The 21,688-nt window shown below is 51.4% G+C and overlaps 1 protein-coding gene and 1 pseudogene across 1 annotated transcript; both read right to left on the bottom strand.

Annotated features, from left to right (window-relative positions):
• Positions 1-1,661: 1,661 nt before the first annotated feature.
• LOC133753675 (paraneoplastic antigen Ma6F-like) lies at positions 1,662-18,045 on the bottom strand. Its single transcript, XM_062184363.1, has 3 exons — positions 17,983-18,045; positions 3,569-3,935; positions 1,662-3,022 (listed from the first exon to the last, which is right to left on the bottom strand). The coding sequence occupies exons 1-3, from the start codon at positions 17,986-17,988 to the stop codon at positions 1,662-1,664; spliced, it is 1,734 nt and encodes a 577-aa protein (XP_062040347.1). The 5' UTR covers positions 17,989-18,045.
• Positions 14,377-14,485, bottom strand: LOC133753946 (U2 spliceosomal RNA; annotated as a pseudogene).
• Positions 18,046-21,688: the final 3,643 nt, after the last annotated feature.

Below are 21,688 nucleotides of genomic sequence, written 5' to 3'. Positions count from 1 at the left end.
TCTCAAATCTAAAAACATCTAGGGGTTGCAAAAACCCTGTCACTAAGACTGCTTCCCCACAAGGGTGCTGTGAGCCTTTGGGGCACAGCCCAAAGCTCTTACATCACTCATGTTCGGCCATCCTGAACCCCAGGCATTGGATGCCAGTAGCATCTTATGCCACATCAAGGAAACAACCAGCACCACCCCCAAAGATCTTCAAAAGACCCGAAGGAAAGGACCACCCTGGTCACACAACTCACCTGTAACATAAAACCACCACCCTCATCACGCCCCGGCTGCTGATGGTAGCATTCATCTGTCACTGGAAACGTCTCCAGTGGGCACCTGGCACTTCCTCCACTCCTCTGCCATCCCATCCCCAGCCCACCATCCCCTGAGGCGCCCACAGCAGAGGGGAGACAGCTGGAGCATTAAACAAGCTTTATTGAACAGAAACACTACAACCATTGAAGAGAAGGGACGATGACACAGAGGGTAACTCCTGACGGCCACTGGAGGCCATGGGTCCCGGGCCTCCCTCCTCCAGGGTTCCTCATTTGCCCTGCACGCCAGGGCCCTCCCGTCTTGTTCTCCCCTCTTGAGGGCCCCAGGATCTGCCCCTCGCCAGGACAAGACGCAGTCACTGCAGGAGTCCCCTGACCAGCCGGGCATGGCCCTGCCCATGGCCCACACGGGAAGTTAAGGGACACTGGAAACACTGCAGGAAATGTCACATCAGGCTGGGAAACTGAGTCACAACTAACTCAGGGGGACAACATCAGAGCACAGTCCCCGTGGAACCTCACGCAGCCCCCAGTCCATCGCCGGTTCAGTTCTTCCTCCTCTGCCACCATCGCGGTCACCATCACAGAGGGAGCATCGGTCGGCTGCGCCCTCGGCTGTCTTTCCTGCTGCCTCCTGGGACTGGGCTTGGGGTCTCTGGGGAGGAGCTGCTCAGGTAAGTGTGCTCACACACACACACACACACTCCGCAAGGACAGTGGCAGTGGCCTACGTCTGCAGTGAGAGGTGGGGCTCACCACGCAATGGGGACGCGCAGAGCCTTGGCACAGGCCACACAGGCCAGGACCTCCAGCCTGGGCGCACACACACCTCCTGGCCTGCACAGAATGGTGGTCGGTGCGGCAGGGGATGCTGACTTGACACGTGGGTCACTATAGGGCCTACACAGGTAAGGGTGGGCTCCCCAGGACAGGGAGCAGCCTGCCCCGGGGGTGGTGAATGGGTCGGGGGGCCCCCTGGGGAGCCCCAGGCAGCTGGCACCTTGAGATGGTCTCTCCCCCCCACCCCGTGTCTCCCAGGCCCGGGAGGGTGGCCAAGGTCTTCAGGTGCTAGGCCCTCAGGGGCATTTCCAAACTGGCCGCCTGAGTTGCCACGTGTAGGGCTGGGGCTGGGGCTGGGGCTACCATGGGGAGGGGTGCTCTTCCCAGCCCTATGTGGCAGCAAACTATCGCATCTGGGTCACCTGGAATGGCAGCTGGGAGTGGACAGGGCCCCTTGGGGGGAGATGGGAGGCCTGGGGGCATGGACTGGGCAGGGTGGGGCCTTGCCTGGACCCTGTTCCCCTCCTGGGGTGACGGGGGCACCCTGGCCTGGCCTCCCCCCACCCCTGGGGCTCTGTGGCCAGTGAGCGGAGGAGGCCCCAGGGCCTTCGGAGCCTATTTGCCCGGCGAGGACTTGGGGGAGCTCATTTCCCCAGCCCCACCATCATTTCCTGACTCCTCCAGGGCAGGCCTGAGCCCCTCCTGGGGAGGCCCCTTGGCCTCCTGGTCTCCTGCCTGGGCAGGGGTTTCTGGCCCCCAGCTGGGATCACCTAGGCCCGCCCCAGAAGCACTGCCCATGTGGGCTGGGGTGGGGCCCCCGGGGGCCTCCGAGGCTCCTGCCTGACCCAGTGCCTCAGGGCTGAGAGGATATGCACTTTCCTGGGTGGCAGAGGGGCCCTCGGTGGCCTCCTCAGTAGCAGAGACAGCCTTTGTGGCCTCAGCAGCAGCTTCAGGGTCAGCAGCCAGCTGGGCAGCACCTTCTGCGGCTGGGGAGGCCTCGGCTTCATCGGCACTGGGAGAGCCACCGCCTTCGGCAGCAGATTCCCCTAGAGGGGCTGCCACCTCAGCATTCTCACCAGCCAGGGCAGCCTCGGCAGCATCTCCATGGGCAGCGCCAGCTGGGGCAGCGGCTGGGTCTCCATCATCTACTTGGGCCCCTTCCTCACCCTCCAGTTGCTCATTTCTAACCAGGGTGGCCTCCCACGCCTCTGTCTCCCGAATCAGTCGAAGCAGCCCCACGAAGCCAGGTGGCCTCCTCTCGAGCCGCAAGCTCCTCAGTTTGTTCTGCAGCATCTCATTCGGGCGGGCCCGCATCAGCACCTGCCGGGTGCGCACCTGGTCAGCCATGCTGGACTGGACGGCCCCCTTTTCTATGGCCACCTGCAGAAGGCTTTCCAGGCGCATCACGTACGCAAAGAGACTCTCCTGAGGCCGCTGGGAGCAAGTCAGGAACTTCAGCCTGGAAGTCATCCGGGTATCCTTGTTCCCAAACACCTGCACAAGCACAGCCAGGCAGTCCTGTGCAGGGGTGTCAGGATTTTCATCCAGCACCCCACATATGAGATCCAAGGCAGAGCCGCCCAAGCTCTCCACCAGACGCCTCCTTCTCTCTCCTTCAGATATGTGGCGCCACAGGTACAGCATGTCATTGGCATGGTCCAGCCAGCTCTCAAAGGGCTCTTCGCCACAGTTTGGCCCTTCCAACCCAGAAAAGGTTCTCAGCTCCTGGTAGGCCATGTTTTCCAGCACCGGCTGCAGGGCCTGCCTCCACTGGTGGGCCCAGGCTTCGGCTTCATCTGCAGCTCTGTCCTCATCTGGAGCTCCTGCCTCACCTGCCGCTCCTGCCATACCCACAGAGCCTATCACACCTGCAATCCCCGTGTCACCTGCTGCTCCCTCCTCATCTGACACTTCTTCTTCCTCTGCAGCTCCTGCCCCACCTGAAGCTTCTAAAACACCTGCAGCTTCTTCCTCACCTGCAGCCCCCTCCTCCCCAGACACTCTGGCCACACCTGCCTCTCCTGCCTCACCTGCACCTCTTATAGCGCCTGCATCTCCTCCCTCACCTGCACCTCCCATAATACCTGCAGCTCCTGCCCCACCTGCACCTCCTGCTACGTCTCGCTCACCCGCACCTCCCATAACACCTGCCTCACCTGCACCTCCTATAACACCTGCAGCTCCTGCCACACCTGCGGCTCCTGGGACATCTTCCTCACGTGCACCTCGCATGACACCTGCCTCACCTGCACCTCTTATAAAACCTGCACACTGGGCCTCACCTGCAGCTCCTATAACACCTGCAGCTCCTGCCACACCTGCAGCTCCTGGGACATCTTCCTCACGTGCACCTCGCATGACACCTGCCTCACCTGCACTTCTTATAACAACTACAGCTCTTGCCATACCTGCAGCTCCTCCCTCCCCTGCAACTCCTGCCACACCTGCAGCTCCTCCCTCACCTGAAGATCCTTCTGCATGTGCAGCACCTTCCACACCTGCAGCTCCTGTAACACCTATACCTCCTGCCACTGCCTGCCCCTGGGGCCCTCCAAGGAGACCGGGTCTATTGTCCAACTCAGAATCAGGGGCCTGGGGCAGAAAGACAACAGACCAGGGTCCCCCCTTGCCTGGAATCTGCCGGGGGATCAAGTTCCGGTTTAAATACTCAGCAAACTCTACCAGGGCCACCTTGGCCCCCAGCTCGTTTCTGAAGACCTTGGCAAGCACCCGGAAGCGGCCCAGGGCCCACAGGGCAGCGTGCACAGCCTCCTGGAATTCCTCTTCCTCACAGTCGTCAGGGATGCCCAGGATAAGCAGAGACCTCTGGGCGTTGACGCCCATCCAGCCGCACCAGTCCAGCAGCATCTCCAGCGCCATGGCGGGGACCTGGGGGGAGGGAGTGTGATCAGTCGGGGAGGGCACTGACTGATGCAGTCTCACCTGGACCTGTGAGCAAGCACAAAGGGGAGGAAGGGAGGTGGGTGCCAGACAGCCCATCCCACTGCATAGCTATTCCCCACAGAGTGGGAGGCCCAGAGCACTTCCTCTTCATTTCATTTATTTGATTTTAGAGAAGTTGTTTGAGAACAAATTAAATTTGTCTACAAGATACAGAGCTAGTGATATTTTCTATTTCATCTGGCATCAGTTTTAGTAAGTTGCTTTGTTTTTCCAAAGAACTTGCAAGTTTAAGTTTTCAAATTTTTTTCACAAATTTGTTCATAATACTCCTTCCTTATGTTTTTAATGTCTGTACAATCTTTAGCAATGCCCCTTTTCATTTCTGATACTGGTGATTAGTAAGTTTTTTCTCTATTACCTTGATTAGTGTTCCTAAGATTTATCAATGGTATTATTCTTTAAAAAGACTAACATCTGGGGAAATCCAAGACAGCTGAATAAGGTTTAGCCACGCTACCTTCAGCTGCTCTGGCATACTAAAAGAACAAAGAAAGGACCACATTTCCAGGGGTCTGATGGAAATTTTCGTCAAAGAAGTGAAGAAGAAAAAAACAAAACAAAACAAAGACTCTGTGGGACAAGAGGAGAGAGCCGCCATCTGACTATGTCAAGGTAGGATGAAATCGCTGCTTGCCCCAGCACTCACAGTTCAGCTGAGAGGAAATTCTACAGTCAGCCACTGACTTTGACTTCAGCCTGGGGAGCACTGGGTCTGTACAACTGCCAGGCTTGGAGCAGGGGAGCCACATTGCTTCTTTCCCCTCTCCCACTCCTACAGGGTGCCATATACAGCAACAAAAAGTCACACAGCGTACCTCTGTTCTACCAGCATCAGAGTCAGGGCAATGTGTGGGGCAAAGAACAGATACCCTGCATCCTGCAACCGTGGGAATTTGGGTGAATTTGCCCTAGACATATACTTACACATTCAGCATGAGCCAGGAAGGATTCACTTTAGCTTCTGGGGGCTAACACCAGAAGCAGCCCATTAAAAATCTGTTCCCACACTAGGAAATCTGGTTCATGACCCCTCTATACCCTGCAGCACCAGAACTGTAACAATCAGTTCTAAATATCACAGTGCCACTGCAATCTACCTGGTGTACCTAGAGAAGAACCAGCCTGCATTCCACCACTCTGGACTCCTACCCTCCAGAGCAAAATCTCCTATACACCTAGTAGTCGATCTATAGGGCTGGAGCAGGGTCCAGTTCACATCCCCTTGTCCTAGGACTAAGGCTTTTGGTGTTATAAGCTACAGCACCAGTTGGCAAGACCTGAGGAAGGGTCCATCTGTATCACACAGTCCTAGAGCCACAGCAGTTGGTGCCACAAGGCCCAGCATCACTCAGGCTTGCCAGTAGCATCAAGAACAAGGTCCTGGCTATCACAATCACCAGGAAGACTCACAACAAACTCTCTGTGGATCAAACACACATCATAGGATACCCATATTCATCTCAAAGCCATACTTCTCCCCCTACAAACTGCAGCAGACTAGACCATTGTGTCACTTACAGACACAACTGACAAAGATTAAGGCAAAAGAAATCAGAGACTACACTCCTACATACACCTAGAATCAAACCCAAAGCAACAAGCCAAGTGATATCCTGCATTCCAGCTAAACCATAAACTCTTTTACAATAAAACCTACTCCATAAAGAAAAAGAGACAAATAAACCACATGGGCAGATGTCAACATAAGGACACAGGAGACAATGAAGAAACAAGGTAGTGTGACACCTCCAAAAGAACAAATTAATCCTCCAGAACTAGATCCTCAACTGAAGGAAATCTACAAAATGATATAGAATTCAAAATAATGATTGTAAGGAAACCAACAACATGCAAGAGAATACAGATGGAGAGATTAAAGAAATTAGAAAAATCAATAAATGATATGAATGAAAATATTACTAAGGAGATAGAACACGCTAAGAACCAGATAGAAATTTTCTAGATGAAATCTTCAATCAGTGAAACAAATATATAACTGAGAGCTTTAACAGCAGAATAGACCAAGTGGAGGAAAGAATTTCTGACCTAGAGGACATGACTTTTGAAAAAAACCAATCAGGGGTCAGCGCTGTGGCACAGTAGGTTAATCCTCCACCTGTAGTGCTGATATCTCATATCGGCACCAGTTTGAGTCCTAGCTCTCTGCTATGGCCTGGGAAAGCAGTGGAGGATGGCTCAACTGCTTGGGCCCCTGCACCTGCATGGGAGACCTGGAAGAAGCTCCTGGCTCCTGGCTTCGGATAGCCCCAGCTCCAACTGTTGCACCCATTTGGGGAGTGAACCAGCTGATGCAATACTATCCTCTCTGTATTTCCCTCTCACTGTCTGTAACTATAGCTCTCAAATTTTTAAAAAGTCAACTTCCATCAGAATTTAAAAAAAAGAAAGAAAAAGCCCAATCAGGAAAAAATAAAGAAAAAATCCTAAAAAGAATGAAGAAAGTCTATGCAAAATATAGGATACCATCTATAAGGAAAAAGTTGTTGAGACTCTACTAAATGAAATAATAGTTGAAAATTTCCCAGGTCTTGTAAGAAACATAGACATCAAGAAACAAGAAGCTTAAACAAACCCAAGCAGACTCAACCAAAAAAGATCTTCTCCAAGGCATACTGTAGTCAAACTGTCAAAATTTAAAGACAAGGAAAGAATCCTAAAAACAGCAAGAGAAAAGCATCAAGTTACATATAAAGTAAAACCAATCAGATTAACATCAGCTGTCCCAGCAGAAACCCTATAGGCCAGAAGAGTGGAATGATATATTCAAGGTCTTAAAAGAAAAAAAAAAAAAAAAAAAAAAAAAAAAAAAAAAAAAAAAAAAAACTTCCAACGAAGAATTTTATTCCAGGGAAGTTATCCTTTAAAAGTGAAAAAGAAATAAGGTATTTTCCAGATAAGCAAAAACTGAGAGAATTTAAAACCACCACACCAGACTTACAAGAAATTCTGAAGAATGTCCTGCATTACAACTACACGTGAAACATGGCACCATCAAATTCACTAACAGAGCAGGTAGAATTGGTATCCAATCAACAAAATGAAGGTCTTAGTTCTTATGTATCAAGACTAATCTTGAATATACATGGATTAAATTCTCCAACCAAAACACTTGGAGTGGCTGAATGGATAAAAAACCAAGACCCCCCACTATATGCTGCCTGCAAGAACCTCACTTCACAAAGATACTCACAGACTGAAGATGAAGGGTTGGAAAAAGATATACCAGGCAACTGGAAACCAAAAACACACAGGAGTAGCTATCTTGATATCAGATAAAACAGACTTTAAATCAAAAACTATAAAAAGAGATAAAGAAGGACATTATATTTTCATAAAATGTTCAATTCAGCAAGAAGACATCATAAATAGGTATGCACTCAACACAAAACACACAGATATATACAGAAAATACTATTAGACCTAAAGGGAGAGATAGATTCCAATATAATAATAGTGGGTGCCTTCAACATTCCACTATCATCAATGGACAGCTCATCTAGACAGAAAATCAATAAATGCACATTGGAGTTGCAACATGCCATCGAGCAAATGGACTTAATAGATATTTATAGGACATTTCACCTAACAGCTACAGAATGCACATTCTTTTCATCAAAACATGAACATTTTTTAGGATACACCACATATTAAGCCATAAATCAAGTCTCAGCCATTTTTTAAAAGATTTGAAAGGCAGAGTTACAGAGGCAGAGGCAGAGGCAGAGAGAGAGAGAGGTTTTCCATCCACTGGTTCACTCCTCAAATGGCTGCAACGGCCAGAGCTGGGCCAGTGCAAGCCAAGAGCCAGGAGATTCCTCAGGTTCTCCCACATGGGTGCAGGGGCCCAAGGACTCAGGGCATCTTCTACTGCTTCCCCAGGCCATAGCAAAGAGCTGGATCAGAAGTAGAGCAGCTGGGACTCAAACCGGTGCGCATATGGGATGCCCACACTGCAAGTGGAGGCTTTACTCACTACGCCACAGTGCCAGCTCCAAGTCTCAGCAAATTTAAAAAGCTTGAAATCATGCGAGGTGTCTTCTCAGACCATAAAGGGATAAAACTAAAATTCAACAACAAGGAAAATAGGACAGTCATAAATACTTGGAAATTAGCCAACATGCTACTGAATGATAAATGGATCATTGAAGAAATTAAAAAGGAAATCAAAAACTTTCTTGAAATAAACAAAAATGAAAGTACAACATATCAAAACCTGTGATACAGCAAAAGCAGTATTAAGAAGGATGTGTATAGAATTAAGTGCTTACATTTAAAAAAATAAATCTCAAACCAAAGAGCTAATGATACATCTCAAAGACTTGGAAAAACAAGAACAAACCAAACCCAAAATCAGCAGGAGGCAAGAAATAATAAGGATCAGAGCAGAAATAAATGAAATTGAAACTAAAAAAGATACGAAAGATCAACAAAACAAAACGTTGGGTTTTTTTGAGAAGAAAAACAAAAGAGATAAACTTCTAGTCAAAATGGCAAAGAAAAAGGAGAAATAACTCAAATAAATAAAATTAGAGATGGAAAAGAAGACATTACAGCTGACACCACTGAAATACAAAGATCATAAGAAACTACTATGGAGAACTATATGCTAATAAACTGAAAAACCTCTAAGAAATGGATAAATTCCTGGATACTTATAATCTATCAAGATTAAATCAAGGAGATATAGACGACCTAAACAGACTCATAAAAAGCAATGGGATTGGGCCGGCGCTGCGGCTCAATAGGCTAATCCTCCGCCTTGCGGCGCTGGCACACCGGGTTCTAGTCCCGGTCGGGGCGCCGGATTCTGTCCCGGTTGCTCCTCTTCCAGGCCAGCTCTCTGCTGTGGCCCAGGAGTGCAGTGGAGGATGGCTCAAGTGCTTGGGCCCTGCACCCCATGGGAGACCAGGAGAAGCACCTGGCTCCTGCTTTCGGATCAGCGCAGTGTGCCGGCCGCAGCGCACCTACCATGGCGGCCATTGGAGGGTGAACCAAAGACAAAAGGAAGACCTTTCTCTCTGTCTCTCTCTCACTGTCCACTCTGCTTGTCAAAAAAAAAAAGAAGAAGCAGCAATGGGTTTGAAGTAGTAACCAAAAGTCTTCTAGGGCTGGTGTTGTGGCGTAGAAGGTAAAGCCACTACCTATGATGCCAACATCCTATATGGGTGCCAGTTCGAGTCTCAGCTGCTCCACTTCCATAAACCTCCCTACTAATGTGCCTAGAAAAGCAGCAGAAGACGACCCAAGTGCTTGGGCCTCTGCACCCATGTGGGAGATCCAGAAGAGGCGCTTGGCTCCTGGCTTCAGATCAGCGCAGCTCCGGCCATTCTGACAATTCGGGGAGTGAACCAGTGGATGGAAGATGTCCCTTTCTCTCTCTGCCTTTGCCTCTCTGTAACTTTGCCTTTCAAATAAATAAATAAATCTTTTAAAAGGGTTATGCTACTACTGTTTTAATTATCTGAGATTACTTTTGAATTTACTGTATATGGGTGAAATGGTAATTTTTCCATTCAATTATTGTTTACAGCCATTGTTTATATTCTCACTAAGCTACACTCTTTTTGGTTGTTACTTGTTAAACTTCTTATTTGGGGAAGTATTAAGCCTCTAATTGCAATGTAAATTTAAAATTTTATCTCAAAAACTAAAAAAAAAAAAAACACAGAAAGGGAGAAGAAAGGAGAATGAGAATGAGAAAGGGGGAGGGAGAGAGCTAGGGAGGAACAGAATATCTTTATGTTCCTAGAACTGTATTTACAAACCATGTTGAATCTGTTAAAAACTAATTAACATTTTTAAAAGCAAAAAAAGCAGGAAAAGTAACATTTCTATTTGCTAACTGTGTCTACAGTTTGTTTTTTATCACTGATTTCCTCTCTTATCACTAGTATTTCGTCATTTGAGTCATTTTGCATTTTCAATTTCTACAAATGGACTGTTTGGTCTTTGATCTATGCCTTTGTTCTTATCTAATATAAGCATTTAATGCAACAAATTCTCTGGTTGTCTCTGCAGTCTCTTGACACTAATTTTTGGCAAGTTGTATTTGTTTTGCTTGTTGTACTATACAGTTTTTATAAGTTTCTTAAGTCCCCCTGCAATTTCTCCTTTGACCCATGGATTTCCAAATATTTTGACATTGTGACTAATTTCAAATCTTCTTCCACTGTGATTAGAGAGCTTGCGTCAGAATGCAATCTTTTTAAAATTTATGAAGAGATCTTATGTTCCAATGTATGGCCTATCTAAGTGGATGTACAATATGCTCCAGTAATAAACCGATATTTTCTTAGGACTAAGGCATTGCCGTCTCCCACCATTGCAACCCGTCACCACCCCGCACCAGGGCGCCCTAGAACCTCTGCAGTTTCAACCGCAGCGGGCAGTCTGACAGCGCTGGCGCCTTCTGCTGGAGCGGCTGAGGGCGCTCTCAGGGTCACCTACACCCCTACACCCGGGGCAGTCAGGCCGACGCCCCTCAGCCGTTGTTCCGCTTCCAGCGTAGCTCTCTCCTGGCACCCCATAACCGTCCCAACCCACGCTGCACCCCCCAGCGCGCCTCCCAATACACGTGCCGTCTGGCCGCAGGAAGCAGTGCGCTGCCTCAGACTTGGATGACTGCATTTCCTCTGGGACCGCCCCAAACCACCCAGCCCATGCCCACCACCACGCCGCTCCCCACACCTGGAACCAGTACCCGCCCCTATCGCCCTCCCAAGCTGGGCTCGCCCAGCTCCCGCACTCCGTAACCCCCCACCCAACCACCCGCCGCGATCCGTCTGCCACGCCCAGCCCACCCCCCACCGCGACACCTGCAGCCTGGCGTCCTCCGCGTACCGCGGCCTGTGGGGCACCTGGCCCAGTCTGACTGTGCCCACCCACAAGCACTCGCGTTTGCGCCTATGGCGGCCATGGCGTCCTCTCCTCAAAAGCGGACCGCCTCGGGGAGCCCTTCCTTTCGGGACTCCCCACGCGTCAGCCATATCCCTCCGTTTATCAACGGGCGCCCCAAAACTGGTGCCCTCCCCCGCCCCCAGTTCCCGGCCCGTATGTTCAGCCGCTAAGCGTGTTTTCCCGCCACAATCCAGCCCCCCAGGAGGCCGGTGGCCCGCACACTGTCCCGGACCCTCCACACTTGGCCAGGAGCCTCACTCTCCCACCCCTTCACAAAGCGCCCCCTTCCCCTAAGCCGATGGCCAGTAGCCAGAGCTCCCGTCTAGCGGCACCACGCTTCTGCGAGCTGTCCTCTTAGTCTTCCCTCCTCCTCCGGGCCCAAGTCCTGTCACCCAGGCCCCAGGGCTGGGAGCTCTCCGGTCTGTCCACCCCCACAGCCCCGCTACCAAAACCAAGCACGAAACACCCTGCACCTCCTCCCCCAACCCCCACTCGTGCCCTACCCATGTAGCCAAGATGCTCCACTGGAGTCCCAGAGCAACCCTGAGCTCTAGTGGAGTCGCTGGCTGTCCACTTACCTTCTAAACTCCGCACACAGCCCCGCAATCCACTTAGAAGGGCCTGAAGAACTCCTCTCAGTCACACAGGCCAGGAACGGTACCAGTCGCCCAAGACCTCTGCGCTAACAGTCGCCTGGGCTCCCAGAAACCCCTGGGTCTCCCAACAACCTCAGGCAAATCGCAGAGAAAGTTCTCGATGCCTCTCCACAAGCAAATGATTGGATCAGCAGAACACGTGATGAGCCGCCCGCAGCACTCAAGTATAAACGGCAAAGACTCAATGTAACAAGCCTGGGAGCTTCCAAAAAACACCAAGCACACGATTGGTCTTCCACCAGCGAAATGGCCTACCAACAGTCTCGTGGGGTTGGGGGCCTAAATTTGCAGAAGGAGGGGCGGGTGTTGTGCTTTAGCGGGTTAAGTCGCTGCCTGCCACGCCGGCATCGCGTATGAGTGATTCATGTTCCAGCCACAATATGTCCAATCCACCTCCCTATTACTACGCCTGCAAAGCAGTAGTGCGACCATTTGGGAACTGAACCAGTAGGTGCAAGATTTCTCTCTCTCTCTCTCTCTCTCTCTCTCTCTCTCTCTCTCTCTCTGCCTCCCTCTCTCCTTCTCTCTCTATAACTCTGCCTTTCAAATAATCATTTTTTTTGACAGGCAGAGTGCACAGTGAGAGAGAGACAGAGAGAAAGGTCTTCCTTTCCCGTTAGTTCACCCCTCAATGGCCATTGCCGCCGGCGTGTTGCAGCCGCGCACCGCGCTGATCCAAAGCCAGGAGCCAGGTGCTTCTCCTGGTCTCCCACGCGAGTCCAGGGCCCAAGGACTTGGGCCATCCTCCACTGCCTTCCCGGGCCATAGCAGAGAGCTGGCCTGGAAGAGGAGCAACCGGAGCAACCAGGACAGAACCGGCACCCTGACTGGGACTAGAACCCGGTGTGCTGGCGCCGCAGGTAGAGGATTAGCCTAGTGAGCCACGGCGCCGGCCTCAAATAATCTTTTGCAAATAAAATGTTTGCTCTCCATTATCATTGATAATCTCGCAAACATATTCTACATTTTTACTGGTTTTTAATTGTATCAATTGCTGAGGCATAAATATTAAAACTTCCAACTATAATTGTAGAAATACTTATTTCTCCCTTTATTCTGGTAACTTTTGTTTCATGTATTTGGAAGCTCTGTTATTGAATGGAAAACCAATATTTTCATGTGTTCCTGATTAATTGACCCTTATTTTATTTCTACATTTTAAGTCTTTATATTTAAATTCAATCTCTTGTAGATAGCAAAAGTCTTGCTTTTTTTTTTTCATCCATTCTGACAATCTCTGCTTCTCAATTGGAATGTTTAGCTATTTACATTGAATGTAATTTTTACATGATTAGATTTCAGTCTATTATTTTACTGACAGTCATATCCATTTTTATTCCTATGTTCATCCTTTCCTCCCTAGGTTAATCAAATTTTATTTATTGCCTTTTTACCAATGCCACTTTGAATTGTTTTTCAGTGGGTACTCTAGGTGTTACAATATATATTGCATATATTTTCACTGTTTTCCTATGATTTGTATTGCACTATTTCACATAAATATAAAAACCAGTCCATTGTACACGTTCATTCCCCCTGCACCCCATCCTCTATGCTGTAGTTGTTATATATTGTATATGTACGTATGTTGTAAACCCTAAAATACACTATTAAATTTTTACTTTAATTGTTATCATGTATTATGAAGAAATTAACATGAATATTATTTAATATTAATATGGTATTCTTCATTTCTACCCAAAAATCAATATTTCCCTTTTTCTTAGACTGAAATATTACCTTTATTATTTCTTTTAGTGAAGACCTCTTAAAAATTCTTTTAGCTACATCTGTCTCAAAATGTTCTTATTTTAGTTTCGTTCCTGAAAAATTTTCCCTGGATGCAGATATAGACTTCTGGGTAGAAAACGTTTTCTTTCAGCACTTTAATAAAGTTCCGCTGTCCCCTGTCTTTCATTGTTTCTGCTGAGAACTCAATGGATCATCTTATTAGTGTCCTGGTCTCTGTAGTGTTTGATTTTACTCTGATTTTAACAGCTCCTCTTTGTCCTCTGCTCTCAGAACTCTGCCCGCAGCGTCTGCCTGTCGCTTCTCCTTGCACTTGGCCTTCTCACGGGTTCACAGAGCTTCTTGAGTCTGTGAATCCCATCGACCTCCACACCCTGGACGATTCAGTCACTCTTTCTCCAATAGACTTTCTTCTTCCCCACTCTTCTCCACGCACGTGGTATTGCATATGCACGTTTGTGAAACCTTTTTATGTTGTTCCACAGAATACTGTGGTTCTGTTGCTTTCATGTTTTTAAAAAAATCGGTTATACTCTCAATTTTTCACAATAGATCATTTCTACTTATTTATATTCAGGTTTATGACTTTCACCTCTTTTGTCTACAAACTGTTATTAAGACCATACCATGAAATTTTCGCTTCATACACTATATTTTTCAGTTCTAGAATTTATAATTTATAATTGGATATTTTCTATAGTTTTCTCTTCTTACATCTCCTATTTGTAAAAATTCATTATGAGACAGGACAGGTAAAGCTGCTGTGTACGATGCTGGCATTGTATATGGGCAGCTGCGTTCATGTCCCAGCTGCTCCACTTTGATCCAGCCCCCTGCTAATGTACCTGGGAAAGCAACAGAGGATGGTTGAGGTGCTTCTGCCCGTACACCCATGTGGGAGACCCAGAGGAAGTTCCTGGCTTCTGGCTTCAGTTTGGCCCAGCCCTGGCAGTTGTAGCCATTTGGGTAGTGAACCAGTGGATGAAAGATATCTCCCACCTCTCTCTCTCTCTCTCTCCCTCTCTCTCTTCCTCTCACTCTCCTGTGACTCTGCCTTTCAAATAGAATAATTCTTTTTTTAAAAAATTCATTATTAAACTGATAAGAACAGATACTACACTTGATCTTAGCCAAAAGGGGCCATGAAAGAAGGAGCTACCTTTCTCTGAAGGGAAGAGAGAACTTTCACTTTCACTATGACCTTGTCTAAATAAGATTGAAGTTGGCGAACTCAAAAGGCTTCCAAAGCCTTGGCAACTCATGACAAGAGCCTAGGGAGATTACTGACACCATAAACAAGAGTGTCAAATTGTTAAGTCAACAACAGGAGTCACTGTGCACTTACTCCTCATGTAGGATCTCTGTCCTTAATGTGTTGTTCAATGTGAATTAATGCTATAACTATAACCAGTACTCAAACAGTATTTTACACTTTATGTTCTGTGTGGGCACAGACTGTTGAAATCTTTACTTAATATATACTAAATTGATCTTCTGTATATAAAGATAATTGAAAATGAATCTTGATGTGAATGGAATGGGAGAGGGAGTTGGGAGGGTTGTGGGTGGGAGGGAAGTTATGGAGGGGAAAAGCCATTGTAATCCATAAGCTGTACTTTGGAAATTTATATTTGCTAAATAAAAGTTTTAAAAATTCATTATTAGCATAATTTATGTCCATAACATATTTTATTTTTAATTATGTATTGACTTATTTATTTTTATTTGAAAATCAGGGAGATATAGACAAAGACAGAGAGCCCTTATATCTGTTGGTTGGCTTCCAAATACCTACAACAGTGAGGGCTGGGTCAGGCCAAAGCCAGGAGCCAGGAAATCAATCCAGGTCTCCTATGGGGGTTGCAGGGAACAACCACTTGGACTACCACTTGCTACCTACTAGAAGCAGGCACTCTGATATGGAATGTGGACATTCTCAGAAGTTTCCTTTTTTTAAAGACTTGTGTATTTGCTTGAAAGGCAGAGTTACAGAGAGAGAGCTCTTCCATCCACTGGTTCACTCCTCAAATGACCACAACAGCCAGAGCTAGGCCAATCTGAAGCCAGGAGCCAGGAGCCAGGAGCCTCCTCTGGGTCTCCCATATGGGTGCAGGGGCCCAAATACCTAGGCCACTTCCACTGCTTTCCCAGGTGCATTAGCAGAGGACTGGATCAGAAGTGGAGCTGCCAGGATTCAAACCAGAGCCCATATAGAATGCTGGTACTACAAGTGGCAGCTTTACCTGCTACACCACAGCACTGGCCCTTCAAGTGTCTTAATCACTGCACCAAGCTCCTGCCTCATTAAACATATTTTAAAACAGTGCAAAATACAATATCAGGATCATGCAAGGATTGACATCCATTCAACGCTTTTTTTCCCCTGGTGGTGGTTGGGGTGGGAGGGGAACACGACATTTTCTTATTTCTCCTAATAAGTTAGTACTATATTATCTCAGACATCATCAATAATTAGTTCTAGGCAGGCGCTGTGGCACACTTGGCTAATTCTCTGCCTGCGGCACCGGCACACTGGGTTCTAGTCCCAGTCGGGGTGCCAGATTCTGTCCCAGTTGCTCCTGTTCCAGTCCAACTCTTTGCTGTGGCCCGGGAAGGCAGTGGAGGATGGCCCAAGTGCTTGGGCCCTGCACCTGCATGGGAAACCAGGAGAAGCACCTGGCTCCTGGCTTTGGATAGGCGCAGCGCGCCGGCTGTAGTGGCCATTTGGGGGGTGAACTAACGGAAAAGGAAGACCTTTCTCTCTGTCTCTCTCTCTCACTGTCTAACTCTGCCTGTCAAATAAATAATAATAATTAGTTCTAGTGGCTCTGGCTAGTTTTGGGAGTTCTCACAGTACTCTAGGCCCAAGGGATATAGCCACCAACCATAGGTTAGCACCCTGAGTGTCTCTCTCTTCCTTTAGTCTCTCTGCCTCTCTCCCTCTCTCTTCTCCCCTTCCCCATTCTCTTTCTCACTCTCCCATGGGCAGTGTCCCTGTGGGGATCTTTGCTGTGGGCAGCTCTGTAGAGAGGCCCATGTGGGGGAGGAACTGAGTCCCTTAAAAGCCAACAACATCTGGGGCTGGCGCTGTGGAGTAGCGCATAGAGCGGCGCCTGCAGTGCTGGCACCCCATAAGGGCACCAGTTCGAGACCCAGCTGCTCCACTTCCAATCCAGCTCTCTGCTATGGCCTGGGAAAGCAGTAGAAGATGGCCCAAGTTCTTGGGCCCCTGCACCTGTGTGGGAGACCCAGAAGAAGTTCCTGGCTCCTGGCTCTGGATTGGCACAGCTCCAGCCATTGTGGCCAACTGGGGAGTGAGCCAGCAGATGGAAGACCTCTCCTCTCTCTCTCTCTCTCTCCCTCTCTCTCTCTCTCTCTCTGCCTCTCTGTAAATCTGTCTTTCAAATAAATAAATAAATCTTAAAAACAAAAAAACTGAGCCAGCATCCAGGTCAGTGAGCTTGGAGTGGATCCCTGAGCCCCAGCCATGTCTTCAGAGCCTGGAGCCCTGGGTGACAATTTGGCAGTCACCTTATGAACCACCCTAAGCCAGAACTTTCCAGCCAAACTACAGTGGGTAGTTGGTTAGACAGCAATAGACAACTCACACTGTAATAGTCCCTTCGGGCATACAAGCTTCCAGCAGCCCCAAGAATTTCCCTGCAAGGCCACTCTTCGGAGAAGCACCGTTTCAGTAAATGGTACCAGAGACCATCGGGTGGCACTTGAGGTTGTGTCATCCATCCGACAGGCAACAGGGAGCCTCCGAGCATTCCTAACCAATAACGAAGCAGCAACCTAAAGGCAGGCTGGGGTAAGAGGAGCCCATGGACCACTGCCAGGGTGTGTTGGGGGGGATGCTGACTGCGCACTAAGAAGCGAGCCAACAGTAAGTGGTGTCGCTGAGCTGGGCCACGGAGGGGCACTTCAGGCACCAGCAGCTCAGATGGCATCTGCAGAGACTGGCCCCTCCCAGCTCTTAGTGGCACCCAGCAAAAACACACTGGTTGATGGAGGCGCAAGGGGAACAGCCACGGGGCACCCCGCCCGCATCTCGGGAGGGTGGGGGAAGCTAGCTTGGGCGCTTTGGCAGAGAGGAGCAAGGGTCCTGTCCCCCGCGGCTCCCACCCACGACGAGGCACAGACCCTGCAGGACTCAACACGCTGCCTCCAGTGCCCCAGCTGCCACAGCTCCTCGGGAAACAGGTGGCACTGCCCCTGCCGCTGCCAGCCTACCCAGCTGGGGTCCGTGGGGCCCGTGCTTCTCCCATCGCAGGCCTCAGAGTAACTCAGCGGTGGGTGCAGCTGTCTGGCCATGTGCCTGTGGCCTGGCTGCAAGGGAAGCCAGGAGAGTGCAAACCTGACATTCTTCACTCCTCTCTTGGAAGGTGGGCTACACAGCAGGTGAGCGACCTGCATGAGCAAAGGTCCTGGGGCTGAAAGGGACTTAGTGAGAGCTGGACTAAAAGATGGCTGATGTGGCTCAAAGAGAGATGGAGAGGGAGAAGGAGAGGGAGAGGGAGAGGGAGAGGGAGAGGGAGAGGGAGAGGGAGAGAGAGAGATTATGAATCGTGTACTGAAGCTGGAGAGACCAGACGGTGTAATGACTGACAAGATAGCCCATTTTAACAAATGAATGTTGTACTTACTGTCATATATACGAATGCTTGTGCTTTCTTTCCTTGGCCTTTTCAGGGAGAAGTTGTGTGAGGGTCTGGGTGGATCCAGCGAAGACTGGCGAGGGGCAGTTAAGGGGCCGCCCCGTGAGCACAGCCCCCTCACTATGATGGCAGCATCACGGAGCAGATGGGGCAGACGGGCACCACGTGGGGACTGGGCAGGACCCCCACACACACACATGACGGAAAGTGCAGCGTGAGCAAGGGGGCTTCCTTTCACTGAAGAGGGGCCTCGGGCAGAGCGCTGCTCCGGGGCGCAGTCCTGAGTTCACCTGTGCCTGTGGCTCTGGAAGCAACTAGCGGAGATGGCAATAAGGCAGCCGAGCACAAGGGCCCGGAACTTGGAGGAGAGGTCTGCCCTCCGTGTGGTATCGGCGCACCATGCAAAGTTTCAGGGGAGCCAAGAACAACTCCATTCACAGACATGCCTCACTGGACCAGGGCACAGGCAAGCAGCAGCCTGGCTCCAAGTCGGCCCGAGGCTGGGCGCCTCAGGACAGCTTGGCAGTGCTGGATAGCTCTCCGGGTCCTCACCATTGATGCTCCTCCCAGCTGTGTCCCTGCAGGGGGACTGGACCTTGCTGACTGCCCTCCCAACAGCAATTCTCCCCTCCTTCCTTGTCAAGGGGACCTTCTTTTTGTCCAAGTGTCTATCCCTCCCCCAAGCGCCTCAGGCTTTCATAGCCTCCTCGCCCCTCCCTGAATCCCTGAGCAGTGCAAGCAACACTGCACGTAGCGTTCCTGGGGCCACTGTCAGTGGGTGGGTCTGAGCCACGGACTCCAACTCTGCCACACAGAAATTCTCTTTCCCCGGGCAGGAGCAGGGAGCACACGGTCGGCCTGACACCAATAGCCCCTCACCCACCTCCAGGGGGCAGCCGGAATCCAGTGGCCGGCCTGGCCCGTGGGAAGACATTGTCTCCTACAGCAGTGAGGCAGCTGGGGAGAGGGGCGCGGCAGGGACGGCTGGGGTCACGGGGGAAGGAGGGCTTGGGGAAGGCAGTTTCTGGACATCCTGGGAAGGACGGTGAAGGGTAACGATAGCCACACCAATGACGCACAGCAGAGGGAAAGGGACAGCTTCCCTCTGGAAACTGCAGGAAGCAGAGACCCCGCAGTGTGCACAAGAGGTACACAGCCACCTCCTGGTGCCGCTGCCTGCTGGCCTGCAGCTCCGAGGAGTGAGGATGGCTCCTTCCTGCCACCCAGGCAGGACGCTACCAACCCCCACTGGCCCCCCCAGGCCTCAGAGGGCTCGGGGTGGAGGTGGGGGGAAGCACCAGCAATGGGCCACTCACTTCTCAGAGCCAAGTGCCAGGTCAAGGAGCAGCCCATGTGACCTGGGGCAATGCCAAGTGCGCTCCCCCACAGCCACTGTCTCCAGGGACTGCGGCTTGGACAGTGCCTTCCTCCGCCTGATCCAGAAACTGCTCACCCCATCCAGCTGCACGGCCTGTCCCCACACGAGCACCCAGTGCGTGCCGATGCCCTCAGTCAGTGCTGGCGGCTGTCCATGGTCCCGCACCAGCTCTCGGGGGCTCCCTCACTTCCCTCAGTGGGCTGGGCCTCACCCTGGCTCCTCCTCCAGCTGCTCCCTGCTAAGGCCCCTGGCCGGGTGGCTTCAATGGGTGCCTTGCTGCCCACTGGCCCCGGAAGGCCCTGCCTGTGGCACATAGGGCAGCACCTGGCCCGGAAAGCGCCTGTTCCCCTGGACCCCAGCAACCCATCCGCAGCCAACCTCAGACAAGGGGGGAACAGACATGGAGGGCAGCCCTCACGAGCAGAGCAAGACAGGGCGGTCCCCTCACCCCTGTCCCTACTCTTCCTCCCCACTTTCTACTTGTGGGTTTGCCATTCAAGAGACTCCTCCCCAGGGGGGATTGGCAGGGGCTGGGTAGCTGGGGGCATCCCTGTGGGTCCTCAGGCTCCGCACGCCACTGCCCTGCCCTAACTGGTGCAGGCAAGGGGCCCAGCCTGGGCTTGCTGCCTGCGAGGATCTGTCCCCAACTCTCAGAGAAGGTTCCAGGGCCCAGCAGGCAGGTGGTGGAGAAAGGTGGCCAGAGATGGCCACGCCTGATGGCTGTGGTGCCCACGGTGGCTCGTGGACCCCCACTCTCTCAGGCCTGGCGTGTGTCTGAAATGCTTCCTAATAGAGTGGAGAATTCTGGAAGGGGGGTTTCTGCATCCTAGAGCCAGTGGTTTGGCCCCGTCTCCCGGGCCCCGAGCTAGGTTGGCCAGGGATCTTCAGAGCTCCACAGAGAAGCCCCCACGGGCAAGAGGCTGGGCCCTGGCAGCCAGAGACGGTGGGTGCGGGAAGCACTCCCGGCCCGGCCTGAGGCCCCTCCCCCAGCTCCCACGGAGGGTGGCTGCTCTGCTCTCGGGGTGCTGCCGTGCCAGGGCTGCCCCCGCCACCAGCCCACAAGAGCAAGGTGCAGGTGCAGCGTCCCAGCCCCCTCCCCTGAGGGTGCAGGTCCTGGGGCAGCCCCTGCAGATGAGCACAAACCCAGTGGCTCTCAACAACAGGAGTGCGGGTGTCCAGATCCCAAAGTCGGGGTGCCAGCTCCTCCTGGTAGCTCTGGGTGTCCCCGTGCCTGCGTCACCCCTGCCTCTGGCTCCATCTGCCCGGGGCCCTGTCTCCTGCCTGTCTCCTGGGAGGGCACCTGCCATGGATGCCCACCCGGGTAATATAGTATGGTCTGCTCACCACGTCCTTCATTGAAGAGCCCTTTCGCCTACAAAGCGCAGACCCAAATCAGCGCCCAGGTTTAGTGTATACCTTGGTGGGGGCACCGTCCACCCCACCACACCTCACTCAGCCCAGGCCTATCCAGCCCGCACTCCAAGGAGGGAACAAACGTGGACCTCGGGAGGGCCACTGCTGTGGCGTAGCGGGCAAAGCCACTGCCTGCCATGCCTGCATCCCACATGGGTGCCAGTTCGAGTCCCGGCTACTCCACTGCCAATCCAGCTCTCTGCTATGGCCTGGGAAAGCAGTGAAAGATGGTCCAAGTGGTTGGGGCCCTGCACCCACGTGGGAGACCAGGAGGAGCTCTGGTTTCCTGAGGCAGGGACAGCCCCGAGGCCAGGCCAGGAGGTGCCCAGCGGGCGCCCTATTCCTAACGGCCTGGCTGCGGCGGAGGGCTGGGTCGGGGGTTTGCTGCTTTCGCTTTGCTGCTTGTCTTTCACAGGTTTCCGATGCTCCTACGTTTTCCCCAAGGGCCTCACAAGTGTCCGTCAGCCCTGGTTCAACCCCAGTTTTACCCAAGGACCATGACCTGTGGCAAAACGGGACACTGATGTCCACCCTGCAGGGGGAGTGTCTGCCTCCCATCTCCATGCATGGGTCTCCCCAAGTTCCCCACCCCCATTTTCTGGGTGGCCATAACCTGGCCACTTTCTGGTAGCTTCCCCGCAGAGGCTCATGGGCCCCAGAGAAACGGACAGATGAAGGTGCGGGCTCAGCTCCCGGGACTCTGGCCCCTCCCCTGCCTCCTCCGAACCTCAAGGCGCTGATCCCTGAGACCCCGACGCCTCCCAGCAGCCCACATGGGAAGCGAAAGTGCCCTACGGTAAGCGAGGAGTCTGGCCAGGCGCCCCTTTGGGGCAGGCGCGAGCCAGCCGCCCTCCCACCGCGCCGCGCATGCTCCGTGCCCCCCCCCCCCCCCGCCCGCTCCAA

This window comes from Lepus europaeus, chromosome X (assembly GCF_033115175.1).
Source record: "Lepus europaeus isolate LE1 chromosome X, mLepTim1.pri, whole genome shotgun sequence".
Classification (NCBI taxonomy): domain Eukaryota; kingdom Metazoa; phylum Chordata; class Mammalia; order Lagomorpha; family Leporidae; genus Lepus; species Lepus europaeus.
Note: the sequence above shows the minus strand (reverse complement) of the source record. Positions and strands in the feature narration are given on the sequence as shown.

Bases quoted from the DNA above. Each gene is read 5' to 3' on its own strand.
- LOC133753675 (XM_062184363.1), bottom strand. The intron at 3,023-3,568 runs GTATAGGTGTTA...AGGGGGCTGCAG, and splicing joins GGGGCAGGCAGTGGCAGGAG to GTGAGGAAGAAGCTGCAGGT.